This window comes from Furipterus horrens, unplaced genomic scaffold, assembly GCF_987537825.1.
Source record: "Furipterus horrens unplaced genomic scaffold, mFurHor1.1.pri manual_scaffold_4, whole genome shotgun sequence".
NCBI classification, from domain to species: Eukaryota; Metazoa; Chordata; class Mammalia; order Chiroptera; family Furipteridae; genus Furipterus; species Furipterus horrens.
The window spans coordinates 2,286,350-2,305,323 of NW_028327174.1; the positions used below are offsets into that span (position 1 = coordinate 2,286,350).

The 18,974-nt window shown below is 63.6% G+C and overlaps 1 protein-coding gene across 3 annotated transcripts in view; it reads left to right on the plus strand.

Moving 5' to 3' along the window:
- Positions 1-18,974, plus strand: part of WNT7B (Wnt family member 7B) — a 46,294-nt gene that overhangs the window by 17,992 nt on the left and 9,328 nt on the right. For 2 of the 3 annotated variants that reach the window (XM_090275309.1, XM_090275308.1), the window contains exon 2: positions 5,363-5,589. In XM_090275309.1, coding sequence (XP_090131435.1) covers positions 5,363-5,589 — 227 coding nt within the window. The remainder of the gene's footprint in view (positions 1-5,362; positions 5,590-18,974) is intronic. The other variant, XM_090275307.1, reaches the window with a different exon arrangement.

Genomic DNA, 18,974 nt, shown 5'->3' on the forward strand with positions numbered 1-18,974 from the left:
CTGGGCTGGGTCCGGAGCATCTGTCCTGTCTGGCTTCTTTGGCTCAGCCGTGTCTGGGGGAGTCACCCACGTGGACGCGTGCCACCCTCTAGGAGAATGTGCCACAGTATGTTTGTCCTTGTCCTCGGATGGACGCCGGATGATTGGTCCCTGCTGGCGAGGGACATGCGTGCTTGTCCTTGGGGGCCACAGAGCTCATTTCTGTTGGGTGTGTGGACGCCATCACAGTAAGATGCGGGTGCAGAGCGGAGCCAGGCGTGGACCCGTGCAGACGCCCACTGGCTTCAGAACTGCCAGGGTCACATGCACGGCTGGTCCCTGGTGCCCACCAGGGAGCTGGAGCCTGGGGGCTCCATGCATGATGGTCAGCAGTGGGCCCCTAGTCTCAGGCCAGGAGGGCCAAGGATGGTCAGCATGGGGCCGTGGGACCACAGGCCAGCTACAAAGGGCTGTGCATGTCACCTCCTGTCCTCCTGGCAGCAGGGGGGTGGCAGGCTTGTCGCTGGAAACTGAGGCACAGAAAGATCGGGAGACTTGCCTGAGGCCTCACAGCTAAGAAGAGGCAGAGCCAGGTTTCTGGGCAGGTGGCCTGGCACCTGGGCCGAGGTTCCTCTTCCCGCCCACGGGGCTGCCAGGTGGGTCAGCTGGTGCCTGGCTAATGCCATAACAGAGGTCCCACCCTGTTGGGCACTTTGTACCTGTCACCTGGCAGCTGCCGCCTCGCTCCTCACCACACTGGAATGACCTCATCCCCTTCCTGTTGCCCAGCGGCTGCCACTCCTCGCACGGTGCCCAGCTCAGACCCAGCGCCCGGCCCTCCGCCGGCCTCCCTGCCCTCTGGTCTGAGACTGGAGGCCCTCTCCACAGTCCCCAGGGGACAAGAGCTTCTTGTCCTCGGGGCCCAGAACCCCCTCTCCGAGCGCCCCCCTCTGCCAGGCCCCAGCCAAGGGTGAGGACAACCTCCAGGCTTTCAACTTCGCCCCCTCCTCCTGGCATCTGGCCCACGTCCCGGGGCCCCTGAGCCATGCTGGGGATGAGCCCAGAGCAGAGTCTTCCATGGAAAGAATCAGGGACTGAAAGAGGAGCGCCCGCCTGGCGTCTCTGTGCATGGGCCACTCTGCTCTCCCGGGCACCCGCATGGGCAGCTGCGGGATGGGAGGGTGCCCGGAGGTGCGGCCCACTTTGGGGTGAGAGCCGGGTTCCCCGCGGGGCGGCCTGGTGAGAGCGCTGTAGCCGCCCTCGCCCAGATGGCCCGCCTCGCCTGCGTGCTGCTGTGTCTGCCGCTGCTCCCCTCCCTCCTCTGCACCTGCATCTAGTTATTCTGTATTCTTACCCCTCATTGCTTTCCTGAGGACGGCCAAGTGGGTTGCCCTCCTCAGCAGCCCCCTCTCTTCCAGGCAGAAGGAGGAGTGTGCACTCGTCCTGGGGTGTGGCAGGGCGTGGCGGTGTGGGGGAGGGGACGCCTCGAATGCCAGCCACGCAGGTGTCCGTAAACCCGATGGATTGATGAGCGACCCGGCGTGTTTCCAGTGGCTGTTCTGAGCAGGAAAAGTGGGCCTGGTTTCCACTCCAGGCCGCGCTCTAGTATTTGTAATGCACCTACTGTGCGTGGCGCTCGGAGCCACAGCGGGGCCCGGCTGTGTGGCCTTGGGCAGGTCCCCTGGCCTCTCTGAGCTCCAGTCTGTGCACCTGTGAGCCTCGCCAGGAGAGGGGTGAGACCTGGCGATGGCCGTGCTGTTCAGGGTTCGTGCTCAGAACAGGGGCGTTTAATATCGTTGGGAGCAAAACCCCACATTCGAAGGAAGACCTTTTTGAAGTTATTTGGGATTATCAACCGCATCTGATTAGTCACGCTCCTGATGCAAAAGACAGTGCGACTCCTCCGTGAGGCCTGTAACCCACCTGTAACCCCGCGCTGGCTGGGGGGATGGCTGGGTCTCCCAGACCCTACTCGCCAGCCCCTCGTGCCGTGGGGGATGTCACCGGGCAAGGCCCCTCTCCTCTCCGTCCCCCAGCCCTACCTGTGGCTGGGGTGTAGCAGTTTTGTGTATAGATAGAGTTTTTTTAAATCGGGGTTAAATCCGTGTAACACGCCATTGGCCTCTTCATCCATTTTGAAGTGCACGGGTTTGTGGCACTTGGTATGTTCACAATGTTCTGTAACCTTTCCGTCTCTCTAGTTCTAGAACTTTTCTCTTCACACCAGACGGAGATTCCACACCTATGAAGCGGGGGCTCCCCGTTCCCCTCCCCCAGTTCCTGGCAGCCACAGCCCTGCCGTCTCTTCCTGTGGATTTCCCTGCGCTGGACATTTCACATCAATGCAGGCGTGACACATGGCCCGTGTCCAGCTCCCCTCCCTGAGCGCCGTGCTTTGAGTTCCCTCCACGTCACAGGTGTTCATACGCGCTCTCTATGGCCGAACAGCCCTCCACAGCCTGGGTGGGCCCCGTTCTGCTTCTTCCTTCGTCCACGGATGGATGCTGGGTTGCTTCTTCCTCTTGTTATTGGGACTCGCGCTGCCCTGAACACGTGTGTTCCCGTTTCTGTGTGAACACCTGTCTGCAGTTCTCTCAGATATAATCCAAGGCGTGAAAGTGCTGGCCCTGTGGGCTGCGCCCATCTGTCCCCACCAGCAGTGCCCGTGGGTTCCGGGGCCCCACATCCGTACCAGCACCCTGTTGTCTGTGGCCGGGAGCACGGCCATCCCAGCGGGGGCCGAGGGGGCCCTCAGCGTGGCGCTGACGGGCATTGTCCTGACGTGAGTGACGTTCAGAATCTCCCACCTGCCCGCTGACCGTCTGCGGGTCTTCTCTGGAGAACTGCCTGTTCAAGGCCTTTGCCTGCCTTCAGACCAGAGTCTCTGTGCGCCGGGCTGTAGAAGTCGTCATCTTTGCAGGTTGGCACTCTCGTTCACTCGCTCACTTGGGTCCCAGACACGCGTGGGGGCCCCAGAGTCAGCTCGGACTGGAGACTGCCCTCGAGGTGGGGATGCTGGGCGCGGACATGGCGGCTGTGAGACCAGGGCTGAGGTCAGCATTCCAGACTCACCTGCCTCCGGTGTGAGTCCTCAGCGTCCAGGCAGGAGGGTGTGAACCCAGTGGGGCTTGCTCGTGGCCCTGGAAGGGGAGCAGCACTTGCCAGGCAGAAAAAGGAAGACAGTGTCACCTGGCAGAGGGGCCACGAGCGCAGTGCAGGGTCCTTGGAGGCCAGGCCCCCAGAGACCTCTGATTCTAGGCAAAGGCGCCCAGGGAGCTGTGGATGACCTTTGAGCAGGGAAATGCCATGGTCAGATCTAGGTGCTGGCAGCAGCAGGACTGGGAGGCCTGCCTGGAGGCGGAAGACCAGGGCTGCAATGATGGTTTCATTCACCCCAAGTCCCCCTCGAGCCTCCCCGGTCAGACCTCATTTGTCAAAGCTCCTGCCCCCAGCAGGGTTCTTACCCCAGGCATGCGGCTTTGCAGGCCCAGCTCAGGCGAGAATTCGGGAATGGGGGCATGCCTGCAGCATCCAGGACCCAAAGCTGGCTCTGCCCTGCGGCCTGGAGGCTGGTGCCCGGCAGGGTTCCCATCCGTCTCATTTCCCCGGGTCGGGTTGGTCTGAGGTTCTACAATTACTCTGAGCCGAATTCCCCAGATTCCAGCCCGCTCCCAGCCCCACCCGCCCAAGGCGCTTCCTCCACGCCAGCCTCCGAGTTTCTGCCCATTGTGCCCGTGGGAGACCCGGGAGGGTTTTGGCCAGATTAGCTGGTGGGCCGGGCCGGTGGTGGGGATTGAGTGTCGGCCGGGTGTTCTGGTCTCAGCACGTGCTGTGGGTTCACGCCGCACGGGGACTTTCCCAGCTGGTTGAGGGTGCTTGGCCGCCCTGGAAAAACACCGGCTGCTTTCTCTCAAGAAAGGGGCAGGCGGACAGTGGGCAGAAGGAGGGGACTCCCTGTGCAGGAGGCCAGGGCCGTGGGCATCAACCTTGAGGGGCCCGCAAGGTGCCCCTGCCCCCACCCTTTGGTCTTCCCCGAGCAGCCAGGTGCCGTTCTGAATCCCAGCTGTTGGCTGTCATTTTGCCAAAACCACCCATCTGCTTCCAGCTTGCTCTCCCTTCGCCTCTGGGTGCTTAAAACCAACCGGCACAGTTTCTGTGGAAAACAGGTTGGGGGGTCCTCCAAAAGCTAAACAAACTACCATGTGGCCCAGCAATTCCACTCCTAGGTATGTGCCCAAAACACTTAAAAACAGGATTCCCACAAAACTGTGCTCACGGCAGCCAGAGGTGGAAATGACCCTCCGGTCCATCAGTGACAAGTGGGTGAACGGTCGTGCCCCCCACCCCCACACAGTGGAATGTTACTTGGTCTTAAAAAGGAACGGAGCACTGACTCCTGCCCCCGCGTGGAGGGCCCTTGAAAACATGACGCTCAGGGAACGAAGCCGGCACCGAAGGCCACACACGTGTTGTAGGGTTTCCATCAAAATGGAGAGCCCAGCAGGTCCCTGGGAAGAGGAAGCGGTTCGTGGTTGGCGGGGGTTGGGCGGAGGGAATGGGGACGGGCTGCTAAGGGCCTGGGGTTCTTCTCTCGGTGGTGACAATGTCCTGGAACTCAATAGAGGTGGTGTTTGCACAACACTGCGAATGTACCAAATGCCACAGAACTGTCCCCGTGAAACATTCGGCTTTATGCTCCATGAATTCCGCCTCATCAAACAAACGACCCCGCTGACCATGGCTCAGGAAAAGAGACTGAGCCCGGCGGGTGCCCTCCAGTCTTGGTTCCGCTCCTGGAGGGTGCCGAGAGAACCGTTACAGGGTGCTCTCAGGGTGGGGAAGCACACAGTAGGTGCTCAGTTCATGTCAGCTCCTGTTTCCTCTTTGGGGGGCACCCAGTCCTCCAGAAACGAGTGGGTAACAGCAACAGCTCGCCACCCCCACCCGTGAGCAGCCTCTCTCCCCGTCCTCCTGTCCGAGCCTGCGGGGCAGTGAGCGGGGCACAGGCATCACGCCCCCATTTCATGGACGTGGAAACAGAGGCTCAGCAAGGCACAGCGCCTTCCCAAGGTCGCGCCCGGCTGCAGCTGGTCCCGGGGGCCGGTGGGCTCGGCTCCCAGCCGGCTGCTCACCCAGCGGCCTGCCCGACCCTGGCACCCCCACCTGGGGAGCGGGGTCTGCAGTGGTGGGGAAGCCCCGGTGTGCTGCTGGGGTTGATGTCGTCAAATCCGCAGAGGGTCTGTGTGGCCTATTCGGAGGCGCGAGGAGACGCGGGTCTGACATCCCGTGGTTCGCGGGATGTGGGTGTGCGTCCATGGGAAGTGGCCCCGTGGGGTCGCGCCCTGCCGGCCGGCTCACCCGTCCTGTCCTCTCCCGTCCGCAGAGCGCTGTCCTCCGTCGTGGCCCTGGGAGCCAACATCATCTGCAACAAGATCCCCGGGCTGGCCCCGCGGCAGCGCGCCATCTGCCAGAGCCGGCCCGACGCCATCATCGTGATCGGGGAGGGCGCGCAGATGGGCATCGACGAGTGCCAGCACCAGTTCCGCTTCGGGCGCTGGAACTGCTCCGCCCTCGGGGAGAAGACCGTCTTCGGGCAAGAGCTCCGAGTAGGTAAGGGCGCCTCCGGGCTCACAGGACCCCGCCACCGAGGCTTCGGGGCCCTGGGGGGCCCACTGAAGGTCAGACCAGGCCAGGCCCCCCACTGACCAGTTCCTTTGCCGTAGCGTCTCCCCGTGCCTGGCCTGGGTGGGGGCCGGGACCGCAGGGAGACCCTGCCGGGTCGGGGTCAGAGGGCGCCAGCCTGTGTGAGTGGATGAGGGCCCCCGCTTCGGGCTGCAGGGCCGGGCACATCGTCCAGGCGTGGCCGTGACCCCGGCAGGCGGCGGCAGGGGGCGGGGCGCAGCGGCGGGAGGCGCGCCCCGGGGCTGCAGGGCTGCTGCGCACCCAGGACCTTCGTCCCCCAGCCTGTGCTGCTGCATCTGGACGTGAGGTGACAGGAGTCAACTCTCATGGGGCGGTTGGGGAGCTCGATGTGAATGGCGCCCGGCCCATGGGAAGTGTCGTGTAAATGCTGCCGTGACCCCGGAACTGGAGGGGGTTCCCCGCAGAGGGCACAGCGTTAGCGCACGGGCCCGGGATGCTGTGGCGTGACTTGCGTGGGAGCCCGGAGGAGGCGGCCCGGCTGGAGGGCAGGGTGGGTGGGCCCTGCAGTGAGTCAGGACGGGGTGGGGGAGGGGTGCGCCTCCAGTGCCGTGGGCGGTGGTGAGACCCCTGCTGGCTGGGTCCTGCGGCGTGTGACGGCCCCTGGGCCGCACGCTGTGTCCCCACGTCCTCACAGCCCTGGGAGCCTCCATCAAGCCCGCTTTCCAGGCGAGGAGACGGAGGCCCAGAGAGGGGCTCAGAGGGGAAAGTGCGAATTCCGGAGCCTGGCCCGGGGTTGAATCCAGCCGCGTGACTTTGTGCCGTTTGGGGCTGCTCGGCGCCTCGTTTCGTTTGTAAAATGCAGCCCACGCGCCTCTCCTAGTGTCTGCACACAGTAGGTGCTCAATAAACTGCTGTTGAACGTGTGAGGGTGGGAACAGGCACACAAGCTGCCTCTCCAGGCCGTTCGAGGGTCAGATGGGGAAGCGATAACGTGGGTGCAGCACCGGGCAGGCAGGGGGTGCCTTGCTGCCTCAGACCCAGCCTGCGGGCACAGGTGGGCCTCCGAATGTGTGGGCACAGCATGCCTTTCCGGTCCCAGAGAGCCACAGCTGCCGGGACCCAGGCCAGAGCCAGAGCTCTGCAGGGCTTGGAACGCCCGGCATGGGGCTGGGGTGGCGCAGGGGGAGCCCCCAGGGGCCCCTTTGCGGTGAGCAGCCTGTGGGTGGCACCTGGCACAGCCAGGAGGATGGCCCGCCCCTCCCTGGGGCCCCACCACCCAAGTGCAGCTCCTCCCTGCAGGTGCCCGCTGGGGAGGTGGGGCTGCCCGCCCATCCAGCTCAGGCCGGGTGCCCACTTGCCTGCCAGGCCCCTCACCCCGGACCCCGCCGCGGCGGCTGAGGAGGCCCAGGCCCAGGGCAGCTGTGAGGCTGCCGCGGCGGAGCTGGGTTCAGATCCAGGTCTCCTTCCCGGCCATCCTCGCTGGCCTGACGGGGCCGGGACCTGGGATCACAAGACAGGCAGGGAGGGAGACGTGGCTGTTCTCAGGATCGGGCCCCAGGCAGGGGGGCTCCTGCTCAGTTCCCCTGGAAATGCCGACTCCTAGGGACTGTCCAAAGCCCGGAGTGGGGTCGGCTCCCACCAGGGACCTGTCCCCACCGTGCACGCTGTCAGTGCCTGTCCAGGTCCCCTTGGCTGTGAGTCCTGCAGCCCCTGGGGGCTGTGAGGATTGTGGTTGTCCGCTCACCCTGGTCCTTCTCAGAGACCAGTCCTCAGCCCAGCAGGAGTCCGCGAGGCTCCGCAGCGCTGCCTGCCGGGGGGCAGCCACAGGACAGAAGCGGGGGCCAGGGGGTGCAGGGCGGTATCAAGGTCTCCCCTGCCTCGAGGCGGGGCTGCCCTGGGTGCTGTCACGCCCCCCCACCCTGATGAGCATTTCAGAGGCAAACTTTTTGGCAGAGCTGCCCCCACCCACTGTCCCCATTCCTTACGTTCTCTTGCTCCTGCCATGAGTGACCAGCCCGTTAGTGACCTTTGTGCAGCCAAGTGACGCCCTCTTCCTCGGCTGGGCCCCCGCTCACCTAGGCTTCCTCTGTGTCTCTCGCTGCTCTTTCCTGGCCCTGCTCCATCAGCTCTCCCCTGGCGCCAAGACCAGCAGGCCGCTCCCTGTGGACGGCTCAGCGAGCCGACCCATGGGAACCCTTGGCTCTACAGGCTGCTTAAATGGCCCATGCCCAGCCTTCCCCCAAGCCCCTGCCAGGCCTGACCACTCAGTCGGCTCAGCGGTAACCTGGTGTTACTTCCCTGTCCACCCCTGCTCTGCCCCATGGCCACCGCAGGGCCTGCCTCTCTGCCCCCCTCCCACCCCCGGCAGCTGTCCATGCCTCTTCGTGCCTCCCTCCCAGTCGCAGCCAGGCCATGTTACTCCCTTCCTCCAGAACCTGCAGTGGCTCCCTATTGCCCAGGATAGAGTTAACTCCTTAACCTGGCTTCCGAGGAGCCCCTGCCTTATGCCCCTCCTGCCTCCCTCCTTCCTGGAAACCATGGCTGCAGATGTAGCTGACTCCCTCCTCCTTCCTGAGCACAACGGGCCCCTGCCCACCTCTGGGACTTTGCTCCTCGGAGGCCCTTCCCCTCTGCCCTGCTGACTCACACCCCAGCCTGGCTCTTCCTCGTCCCCAGCCAGGCCTTGGCTGCATCCTCCGGCCCCGCAGACCCAGGTCAGCTCAGCAGCTGCCTCCAGCCCTCCCTGTCCTCTCTGCCCCACGGGTGGGCTCCGGCCACTGCTGAAACCGCAGACAGCAGGCGTCCGGGGGGCTGTGACGGGGGTCGGGGCAGGCTCAGTGCTGGGAGCTGGGAGTCACGAGCAGGAAGTGGGGCCGAGCGGCGAGGCCAGTCCTTGTCAGAGGCATGCGGTGCCCCAGGTATGGGACGGGAGCTGGTCCATGAGCTGCCGGGCAGCCGGGGGCACTTGTGGGGGCAGCCACTGAAGCAGTGACAATTAATGATTGGCCCCGAGAGGAGGAACGGCCTCGGTGGGTAGGAGGGCGCCCTTCAGGCTGTGCCTGTGACCTTGGGCCATGCCTAAATCTTGAGAATTGAAGGGAAATCCCTTGAAGGGGCACATCAGCCCCTGTGTGAAGTCACGATTCCTTTCCTAGCACCAGCTGCTATCGCTTGTATGCCTCCAGGGGTGGGGAGCTCACTACTCTACAGGAGCTGGAGCTTTCTTAGGCTGACCCTGCACCGGCTTTGCCCTGGGTCCCTCTGCGTGCCAGCGACTCTGTCCCTCGGGGAGTTGAGGCCGCACTAGCTTTCCTCTGCCTGCCTGGTTTCCCCTCATGCCTTGTGGCTCCCCCGTCTGGCCACCGAGCCTGCCCCAGGCCCATGTCCTCATCTATGGGACGAGGCTCGTGGCGCAGGCCCCTCCTGACCCCTCTTCTGCTGACTGGAAACGGGCTTGTGTGGCGGTTGTCCCCAACTCCACTGTCTTCCGTCATGAAGCGGGGGAGGGGGAGAGACAGGGAGGAGACCAAGAGTTGGGGGTGAGGCTGGTGTGCCAGGGACACCTGTTAGAACCTCAAGGCCCCCAGGGACCCCGAGCAGGGCAGGGCGTTTCTAACAGGCCTCACACTGGGTTCAGGACTGTTGGCCAGGGCTCCCTGGACGGGGTGACGGGTAAGTGGAGCCCCGAGGGAGGATCAGGGCAATGCAGGCTGGCCCGGAGCGCAGGGAAGGGGGCTCCGGGTGCAGGCGCAGCACGCATCAAGGCCCAGAGGCCAGAAAGCAGGTGGCATTTTCCAGGAACTGCAGGAGCATCTAGGGTGAAGGGGGGCGGGGGGAGTTGAGCCTGGAGGAGGGGGCAGGGCTCGAGCGCTGTGACCCCGTGGTGTGCGGCTGTGCCGACACAGAAGGCATGGGAAGTTCTGAGCAGGAGAGGGGCCTCCCTCTCCAGCCACTGCACCCGCCCCCCCCCCAGCCCTCGGGACCCACTGGCGCAGGGCTCCGATTCCCCACCCCGAGCGGCCATGGAACGCTGAGTCCTGCCCGTCATGTGCCGCTCAGACATGACCAGGCATAGGGGCCGCCCCTAATCCTGGCCCACGTGGCCGCCCCGGGCCGCTGCCTCGGTCCCGTTGGCTTTGTGGGTGAGACTTGCGTTGGGAGCCAGCCCTGCGCCCACCTGCTGCACGCAGTAGGGGCTCAGCAAAGGCCGCCAGTTCCTGCGCAATCCCAGGGAGCGGAGTGACCTCCCTGCGGCGTCGGAGAGGCGGGGCCCGGGGCGGGGCCTTGGAAAGAAGGCAGCTCCAGGTCCTGAGTGCCTACTGCGCGCAGGGCTCCTGCCCAGGGAGGCACGACGTTCGTCCCCAGGAGGGACAAGGGCTCGTGGCCTGCACTGTCCCCTCGGGGGGCCACAGGCCACCCCTGGCAGGGGAACACTGAAGTGTAGGGCGTGCAAACTGAGATGTGCCGTGAGTGTAAGAGACGGCAGACTTCGAAGACAAAGAAAAAAGCGAGTAAAATACCTGTTTAATAATCTCTTCATCGCTTACACGTGGAAACGGTGACATCTGGATGGACTGGCTACAAACAGGCCACTGAATGACATCCACCTGGTCACTTTCACTTGCGAGAGACTTCTGTTGGGTCGCGCGCAGTCAGCAGGGTCAGGCGCTGCCCGGGGTCAGTCTGGTCAGGGGCAGAGCGGACATTCGAACCCAGACCTGGCCGTCTCCTCCGAGGACTCCGTCCTCCAGCTCAGCGGAGGGCAGAGGGCCACTGACCAGCTGCTTCCTGGGCCGCGCAGGGCTGGGAGGTGGCTCTCCTGGTCAGCTCCCGTCACTGCTCAGCCTGCGTGCATTGAGCGCCTGCTGTGTGCCAGGCCTGGGCAGGGTGCCGGGAGGTGTCGTGGAGGCCACCCAGCCCTGCTCTTGGAGCCTTGCACCCAGGGTGCCCTGGGCAGTGGACGGGGATGGGCTGGGCTGGGCATTTAGGCCCTGGACCTAAGGGAAGCATGTCTTGTCTTGGTCCTGTTTGTCCTGGTCACTTCCTAGCCTGCCCCCCCGATTCTGGGGTCCCAGCCTGAGGCATGTCCTAAGCTCAGGGTCCAGGTCACCAGGACAACTGGGCTTTGGGTGTCAGAGTCAGAAAACCTTTCCTGGGTGGTGAGGCCTCAGGTTACTTGGGCAGCGCTGAGTTCTGTCCCCTCCCGCAGAAGGCCAGCTTGCACTTGAGAGGGGCCGTGGCAGCGGCGGGCTTTGGGCCTTCCAGTGGGTGGCCCGCAGGCCCTGAGGTCAGGGGGCCTTTGACCAGTGGGGTGCTGGGCTGTATGGTGGTCAAACCTCTCATAGCCCCGCAAAGGCCCCCTGGACCGCGGGGGGGACCCCTGGCAGGGCCCCAGCAGACAGGACAGGCCACAGGGTAGGGATGGGGCCCGGGCCACAGAGGGTGTGGCCAGGGATGCAGACCTCACTGGCCAGCTGCCCACTCCTGTGATGTGGCCTTGGGCACAGCCTTGTTGCTGGGCCTTAGTCTACCCATCCGTACCAGGGGCTGAGGCTGGGGCCCAGACTCTGCCAGGACTTCGGTGGGGGCGCCTCTCCTCAGAATGGGGGGCAGGAAGGCCCTCGCCTCTTCAGTGTCCACACCCGGGCTCTGCGAGGGGTTCCATGGAGGAGCGTCCCTGGATCCGGTCCCCCGAGGCAGGGCACAGAGTACAGGGTAAGCGGGTCTCCACCCTTGGCCTCCAGAGGCAGGGCCCAGCCATGGCCTCAGCCAGTCTCCAAGTCGAACTCCTGCCACCATCTTCGGGAAGGTCGCGTCTTTCGTGACTGCAGACCTCTCCTGAGGCCACTTTCATGCACACCACTCATCCCAGGTTCTGTTGTCTTCACGTCCCTGATGGGGAGACTGAGGCCCCTGAGAGGCTGATGCCTCCCCCAAGGACCCATGAGAGCAAGATGTTTGAACCCAGCAGCCCAGCTGTGTGCCCCAGTGAGGGTCCAGGTGCCGGGGCCATAGGCCATGGGAGGAAGGGGCTCTGGTGCCTTCTTGTCCCCATACTCAGGCAGCTGCTGAAAGGCCAGATGAAGGAGCCTCATGAGGGCAGGCTGCCCGAGGCTGACCCCCCAACGGGAGAGGCTTCCAGAAGCCGGGGCCCATGCATGGGGCAGGGGCAGAGGCCCCTGGAAGGCTGGCCCCGCTCAGGACACAGACCGGGGGCCGCAGCCCATGCTGCCGCTCACCATATGGCCCCACGCCAGCCTCTGCCCACTCTGGGGCTGGTGCTCCACCCACCCAGCTGGAGCAGCACCCACCTGCAGGGCTGCGCACGGTGTGTGAGGGCCCCACTGGGTCAGAACAAAGGCTTGGGGTGCGGGCGTGCCGGCGTGTTCGGACCTGGCGTGACTTTTTCCAAGGCTCTGTTTATGACAACGGCAGGGGAGAGCTTAGCGTGGAGACACTGACTCAGCCGCTGCTGAGCTGGGTGGGGGCCGGGGCGGGGCTGGAGAGAGACAGGGACAGAGAGGGACAGAGGGACGCAGGGAGAGAGTCAGACACTGAGAGGGAAGGACAGACAGAGACATGCAGAGGGAGGCGCAGAGGCTGGGCAGCACACACAAAACGTGCACACACGTGCGCATACCTGTGCACACATGTGCGCACACACCTGCACATGGACAGCAGCACGGCTTCCCCGCCCAGGAGCTGCCCCAGGCCTGGGGTCCCGGCGCCTCGGGGATGGGTGGGAAAAGCAGCCACGAGCCTCCTGTGCCTCCTGCGTCCTGGTGACCTGAACCCGGCATGGCTCTGACTCGCTCCAGCTGCGCCCCTGCGGACTGGGGCTGTGCTAACCCACCTTTAGCAGGTGTAGGAACAGCCTGGCCAGCCATCACTGCGCAGAGCCTGGTCGGACCCCGGTGGTCCAGGGTCCCAGGCTTGTGACTGATTCTTCAAGTGCACAAATAGGGACTCGGGGCCTCGCTGGGCCCAGAGGCGCCTCTGGGCTTGCCTGCCCCCTGCTGCCCCCGCCTTCACCCCTCTGCTTCATCCAGAGCCCCCCAGTGTGAGCTCCGTGTGTGCTGGGAGGTGGCTTGGGCAGTGGGTTGCCCCCTCAGGCCTGTGACTGAGCCCAGGCTGAGGCCTAGGGTCCAGGCTGGGGTGGGGGTCCCTGGGCTAGTCTCCCCAGCTCCTATGCTTCCCACACCTGGACTTGGGCCCTGCACCTGCTTGGCTGGGTGACCCCAGGAGCTGCTGGTGTGGCCTGGGGACATCTCCTAGCCCCCTGGTCTCTCTTTCTCCACCTATAAGCTGTGTGGGGTGGGGGAGGGTACTACCCCCCACTTCTAAGCTTGTGGGAGCTCACCAGCCAGCAGTGCCCTGCTGGCCAGGCCCCAGGCCTGGAGGACTCGGAGACCCTGTCCTGTCCCGTGTCCCTGCCCCATGTCCGCCCCAGCAGCCCCATTCTGACCTGTTCCTCAGGAAAATCCATCTGACCAAACTTCCTGCTGAAGAGGTTTGGAACCCAGGACACTGGGGAAACTGAGGCCTGGAGAGTGAAGGACAGGCCAGGGTCACCCAGGAGCCCTGGTTCCATCTGGAACTGCTCCCAGTGATGGTGGTTGGGCAGGGCTGGGAGTCTCCCAGGCAGGTCTTGGTGCCCAGCCGGCCCCACCTCCCTCTTCCTGTCCCCTGGTTACCCCAAACTGCCTGTGGCCAAGGCAGCTCCTCAATTTCCCCAAAGCTGACCCTGCCCATCCCTCTCCCTAACCCCTCACCCCATCCACTTGCTAGTCCCATTGGCTCCACCCTCAGACCATGTCCCAAGCCTGAGCCCTCCTCGCCTCCTCCTCCTGGCAGGCCACCAGCATTTCTTACCTTGATCCTAGTAACAGCCTCCCAGGGGTCTCCCTGCCTCCACTGTGCCCTTGCCGTCAGCCTGCCCTTTTCCACGTCAGTCACGGCAGCAGAATCAAGTCTCACATCCTCCCTGTGGGCTCCCAGAGCCCCTGCCGTGGGGACCACTCCATCTTCCACTGATGTCTGCACAGACGCCGACTTACTGAGCCTCGTGCCCACAGGTGTGGCACACACAACCATGGGCTCTCTGTGGTTGGACACATGGTTGGGCACCTGTGTGTGTACCCAGCTCACCCCCTCCTCAGGGCCTCCGCATTGCTGTTCCCTCTGCCTGAACACTGTTCCCTGCGCCTGTGCATGGCTCGGTTCTCTCATCCTTTGGGACCGCCTTCAGCATCCCTTCCTGAGAGAGTCTCTCCGTGGCCCTGCGCCCGCACTCTCTGTGGACACCCCCAGCCCATCGGCCTCCTGGGCTGCCGTGGGTCAGTCTTGCCTGCTTGACTCCAGGGTTTGGTCAGGAGGGTGGGCAGTGCTTGGTGCTGAGGGGACGTTTGGATGGCAGCAGAGGGAGGAAAGGAAGAGGTGACAGGACAGTGTGCCGGAGCCCGGCACAGGCAGGCCTGGGGCCCAGGCTGGTCAGGAGGTGGGAGGCAGGACCGCGTGGCTTCCGTGTCCTGGCAGGTGGGGAGCGGTCTGGACATGGACTTCGGGGTGCTGGGTCAGGTCCCAGCCCTGTGGCTGGCCCGCCATGTGACCTCGGGCCAGTCAGCTGCCTCCTCTGAGCTGAGCATCCCACCTGTGAGGTGGGGCCCCGGCGAGGGTTGAAATCGAGTAGGACAGGGTGTGTGCAGTCCCCCAAACCATCAAATGCTGTTTCGCAACAGCTTTCTTGAGACAGAATTCTCATCCCAGACGATTCATCTACTTAAAGTGAACAGTGCGTTCTAACGTGTTTTCAGAGGGTGCGGCCATCCAAGGGAACCCCGCAGCCCCTCAGCTGTCACCTGCGGTCCCCTTAGCCCTGGGCAACACCCACCTGCTTTCTGCCCCTGTGGGTTTACCTATTCCTGACATTTCATGTCCGTGGAATCGTGTGACATGGGCCTTTGGTGTCCGGCCTTTTTCTCTGGGCCTCATGTCTTCAAAGTCCACCCCTGCTGCCGCGACTTTCAGGATTTCGCGCCTTCTGATGGCTGAATCACGTTCCGGGTGTGACTGGACTGCACTTTCTTTATCCATTCTTCCGTTTACGGGCATTTAGGGGTTCCCACCTCTTGGCTCTTGTAACGCTGCTGTGTTCCCGTTGTGTGACAGGTGTGTTCGTTTCTCCCACGTGTGCACCCAGGGGGGGCTGCTGGGCCAGACAGCCACTCTGTTCAGCGTTTTGAGGACCCGCTGCACCACGTGACCTCCCCGGCCGCGTGTGAAGGTGCTGGTCTCGCTCTGTCCTCGCCAGCACTTCCTACTGTCTCCTTGTCCCATGGCAGCCTCGTGGGGCGCGGTGCGCTCTCGCGGTGGCTTTGAGTCGTGTTTCCCTGACGGCCAAGGAAGCTGCGCACCTTGTCACGTGCTCATTGTTCATCTGTGCGTCTCCTTTAGAAAAATGTCTATTCGAGTCTTTTTCCTAATTTTAATTGGGTGATTTGCTTTTATATTATGGAATGGTACAAAATGCCTCGTTTTTTCCTTTCTTCTTATTTTCAAAGAGGGGCAAGTATAGCGTGACAGAGGCAGGGTGGGCATGGAGTGCTGAGGCCCCAGCACAGGCACGCACGCACGCAGGGCACATGCCGGTCCACACGCACAGGCGCCACATTCATGTGTGAGCCCAGGCAATGCGCGCAGGGCACACGCAGGCTCACACACAGGAGCTACATTCATGCGTGAGCCCAGGTGATGTACACAGGCTCACACACACAGGAGCCACATTCATGCGTGAGCCCAGGTGATGCACACGGGCCACACACCAGCTTACACACACAGAAGCCACATTTGTGCGTGAGCCCAGGCAACACACATGGAGTCACATGCATGGGGACACATGTGGAGGTCCACGCACAGGGATGCCCAAACGTGTATGCACTCACAGAGCGCCCATGTGTGGTATGCATCACACATGTGGGCATGAAGCTCTCGGTTCGGCCACCTCTGTGCTGGGCCGGGCCTGCCCCTCAGGACCACGTGTGGGCCCATCGGCATGGGGACTTGGCCACATCAGAGCCTCATTTTGCAGGTGGGAAAGTGAGACATTGAAAGGCCCCTTCACTGGTCTGAGGTCACCCAACTGGCCAATATCAGGGTCTGGACTTGAACTCAAGGTATCAGGATCTGAGTCCCCTCTCTGGGAACACGTGTGCCCCAATACCTCAGTCATTTCAGAATGTCAGGCCCGGGGTCCCCCACTTTCTGAGCCACTGTGTGGCCTCAGGCCCTGCTGGGGCAGCCCTGGCTGGTCCCCAAGGCCCTCCCCAGCACTGAGGTCCCTGGCCCCCCTTCTCAGAGGGGACCTGGGGACCTTTCCACCTCCCTCCCCAGCCTGCACTTCATTGGGTCATTACGGACTCCATGATGGCTTCGTAAAAGTGGGTCCGCCCCACGGCTGCTAGGAAGTGGCAAATAGCTTTGCGTGACACTGAGGGCAGCCCTGAGCATGGGGTGGGCACAGCTCTGCGCCGGGAGAGCAAGGGGCACTCAGTGCTGTCCAGGAGGCACATCTGGACTCTCCGGGATCTGCTCACAGGGGTCTGCCTGGTCCCCAGTGTCCTCCTTGGGGTCAGGGTGAGGGGATGGGGAGGAGACAGACCCCTCTCCCTGGCTGTTAGGTCTGGCTGGCGTTGCTGAGGGCACAGAGCAGGGCGAGGCCACGGCTGTTCTCTGATTGTGACTAACCCCCAGGAAAGAGGGAGCAGAGCTGGGCAGTCCCCGGATGGCCTGGTAGCCTCAGTTTACCCACAGAGCAGTGGTCTCCGAGGGCTCTGCCATCCCAGCGTTCTGAATGTATCCAGACTGTGTGTGGAGGGGGTGGTCGGAGACGGCTGACTGGCTTGGCCTCAGACCGGAGGATCTGGATGCGCGCAGAGACGCGCCAGCCTGTCCTGCAGGCCCCGTGCTGTGCCTGGTCGTCTCCGGCCAGCCCGGCCCTGCCCTGCTCACGGCCTGGGGAGGGCGAGGCACATGCCGCTGGTCCTGTTTGCTCCCAGAGCTGCTGCTGGGGCTGTGGGGTGGGGCAAGGATCCCCAGCCCTCCTCCCAGATGGGGACCCAGGCTCAGAGAGGGCGTGTGCCTTGCACGGGGCCCTTCCTCTTCTGCCTGTCCCACCTTGGGTCTGTGGCACCCTTCTCTCCACCCTCTCTAACCCTTGGGTCAGGGGCCTTCAGAGCTGATGCTTCTCACCTGAACCTGCCAGGCACCAGAAATGGGTGGCCCGACTGTGCTCAGGACCCCCAGGGCTCACGGGGGCCGAGGGGTAGGGGCCCAGCACGTAGCCGGCCCGCCTGTGTTGGCATTTCCCAGGGATGCTGTGGACGCTGCTGCTGGCGTCTGAGGATGCAGGTCCGTGCTGGGTGGGCTCTGCATCCAAAGAGGGGGCCCTTGGCCTCCTGAGACCGAGGTGGGCCCCCTGGACAGCTGCCGGCCCCCAACAGACCCACGCTGCCTCAGCCAACTGCCTACCCCGTCAGCAGACGCAGCTACAGCCCCTGCCGCCACTGCCGCCGCCGCCTGGAGCGAATTCCTTCCTGCCTTCAGTCCTGGTGTCCCCATCTGCCACATGGGGCTCATCAAGAGGGTCTGTCTTACGGGGACAAAAGAAGGCGATGAGTATAAAGCTCCCAATCCTGCTGTGTTCAGGGCTCAGGCAGGAGCACTGGTGGATCCTGTCCACCACCCTGCAGCCTCCGGGGCACCTGGCAGGAGCCCAGAGGGGGCCACCTCACCCCAGCAGGGCCGCCGGGAGCAGGAGGTGTCCTGGCTGTGTCCAGAGCTTGGGTGAGCTGGGGACACATGGGAGCGTGAGCAGGCGTCCCGGGCAGAGAGAGGGCCAGCGGCAGGGACCCAGGTTGCTGGTTTTCAGTCTCTTCAAGGAGAGGTGTGCTCTGGGGGTGGCCACACCTGCCCACAGGTGGGCCAGGTGTTCATCCTGACCAAGCTGGGCTGCAGGGAGTCATGTGTGGTGATGGGTGGGGTCGGGCCTCTGGAGTCCAAGGTCATATCAGAGACTGGGGAGCCAGACAGTTGGGGAACATGGCCCATGGGTCTGAAGGACTTTCTTCTAGACCTAAGTGCTCGCGCGTGCTCATCCTGGAAGAAGGTGCAGACAGCTCTCTGGGGACCTGTCAGATGGCCCCGGAGCGATTTTGGGAGGGAATCCTCTCCCTGCTCCATGCCTGGGCACACTGTGACATGGGCAAGTTCTGAAGCCTCCCGCTGGTGTCTAGGTCTGTGCAATGGGGGTGGTCCCCTCCCCCACCCTGGGGGGCTGTCGTGATAATTAAACAAGAGCGTGCGCAGAGTGTGGGAGCATGGGAGCCCCTCAATCCAGAACCTAACACCAGCCTCCTGGATTCTCCCCAAACGACGGCTCTCTCTACAGCCCCCACCCCCCTGTCTCCCTGGTGAGACAAGAGGGTTTGGCTCATTAAAACCAAATAAAAAAGGAATTAGCGGGAGTGGCGGCCTGGTGACTAACTGATGAGTAACTGGGTCTGAGCTGGGTACGGCCATGGCCAGGTGGGAGCAGGAACTCTGAGGAAGGACGGCGCGAGGTCTCTATGTGCCCCACGAATGCAGCTGGGCGCCTGTGGCCTGCCCTGGGGCTCAGGACAGAGTCTCCCATCCAACTCCTGTGGGGAGGATGGGCAGATAGGGAAGAGGAGGGTCCCGGGCAGGTTCCGGGCCCCCGAGGACACACCTGTGTCGTCCCCGCTCTGGCAGGGCTTGGCCATGCGGACTCTTAACTCCCCTGGCCTGGCCTCTTGGCAGGATTGCACAATCGTCTGAGATTTCTCTGCCCACCCTCTTCCCTGGGTGCCAAAGCTTGCGACATTGCCCCTGAGGCCAGCTGGGTTTCCCCCGAGTTCCTGCCCAGCGTTCACCTGCTGGCTAGCTGCCACCTCATCCCCTCGTCCCGAGGCCCAAACTGTCCAAACATAGCATCCCCTCCCCAGGGCCACCTGTGCTGCTGTCTCCTCCTGCCCAGGTCCCTCAGCTGCAAAAGGGCCAAGCCAGGCGGCAGTGTTGCCTCCAGTGACCCATGCCCCCCACCCAGAGTCCCTCCCCCTGCTTCTCTGGGCTTGGAGTCCGCTGCCTGGGTGCGAATCCTGCTTCAGCCACTTACCAGGTTTCAGCAGCCCTACCTCAGTGCCCTCACCTGTGAGGTGGCAGCAATATAATGAAACCTGCCTCGTATGGGAAGGGTTCGAGGCATGCTGGGGCATGTGACAGCTGGTGAGTGATGGCAGTGATGACCATGTCAGCATAGCGCTGCTGGCCTGCTCTCT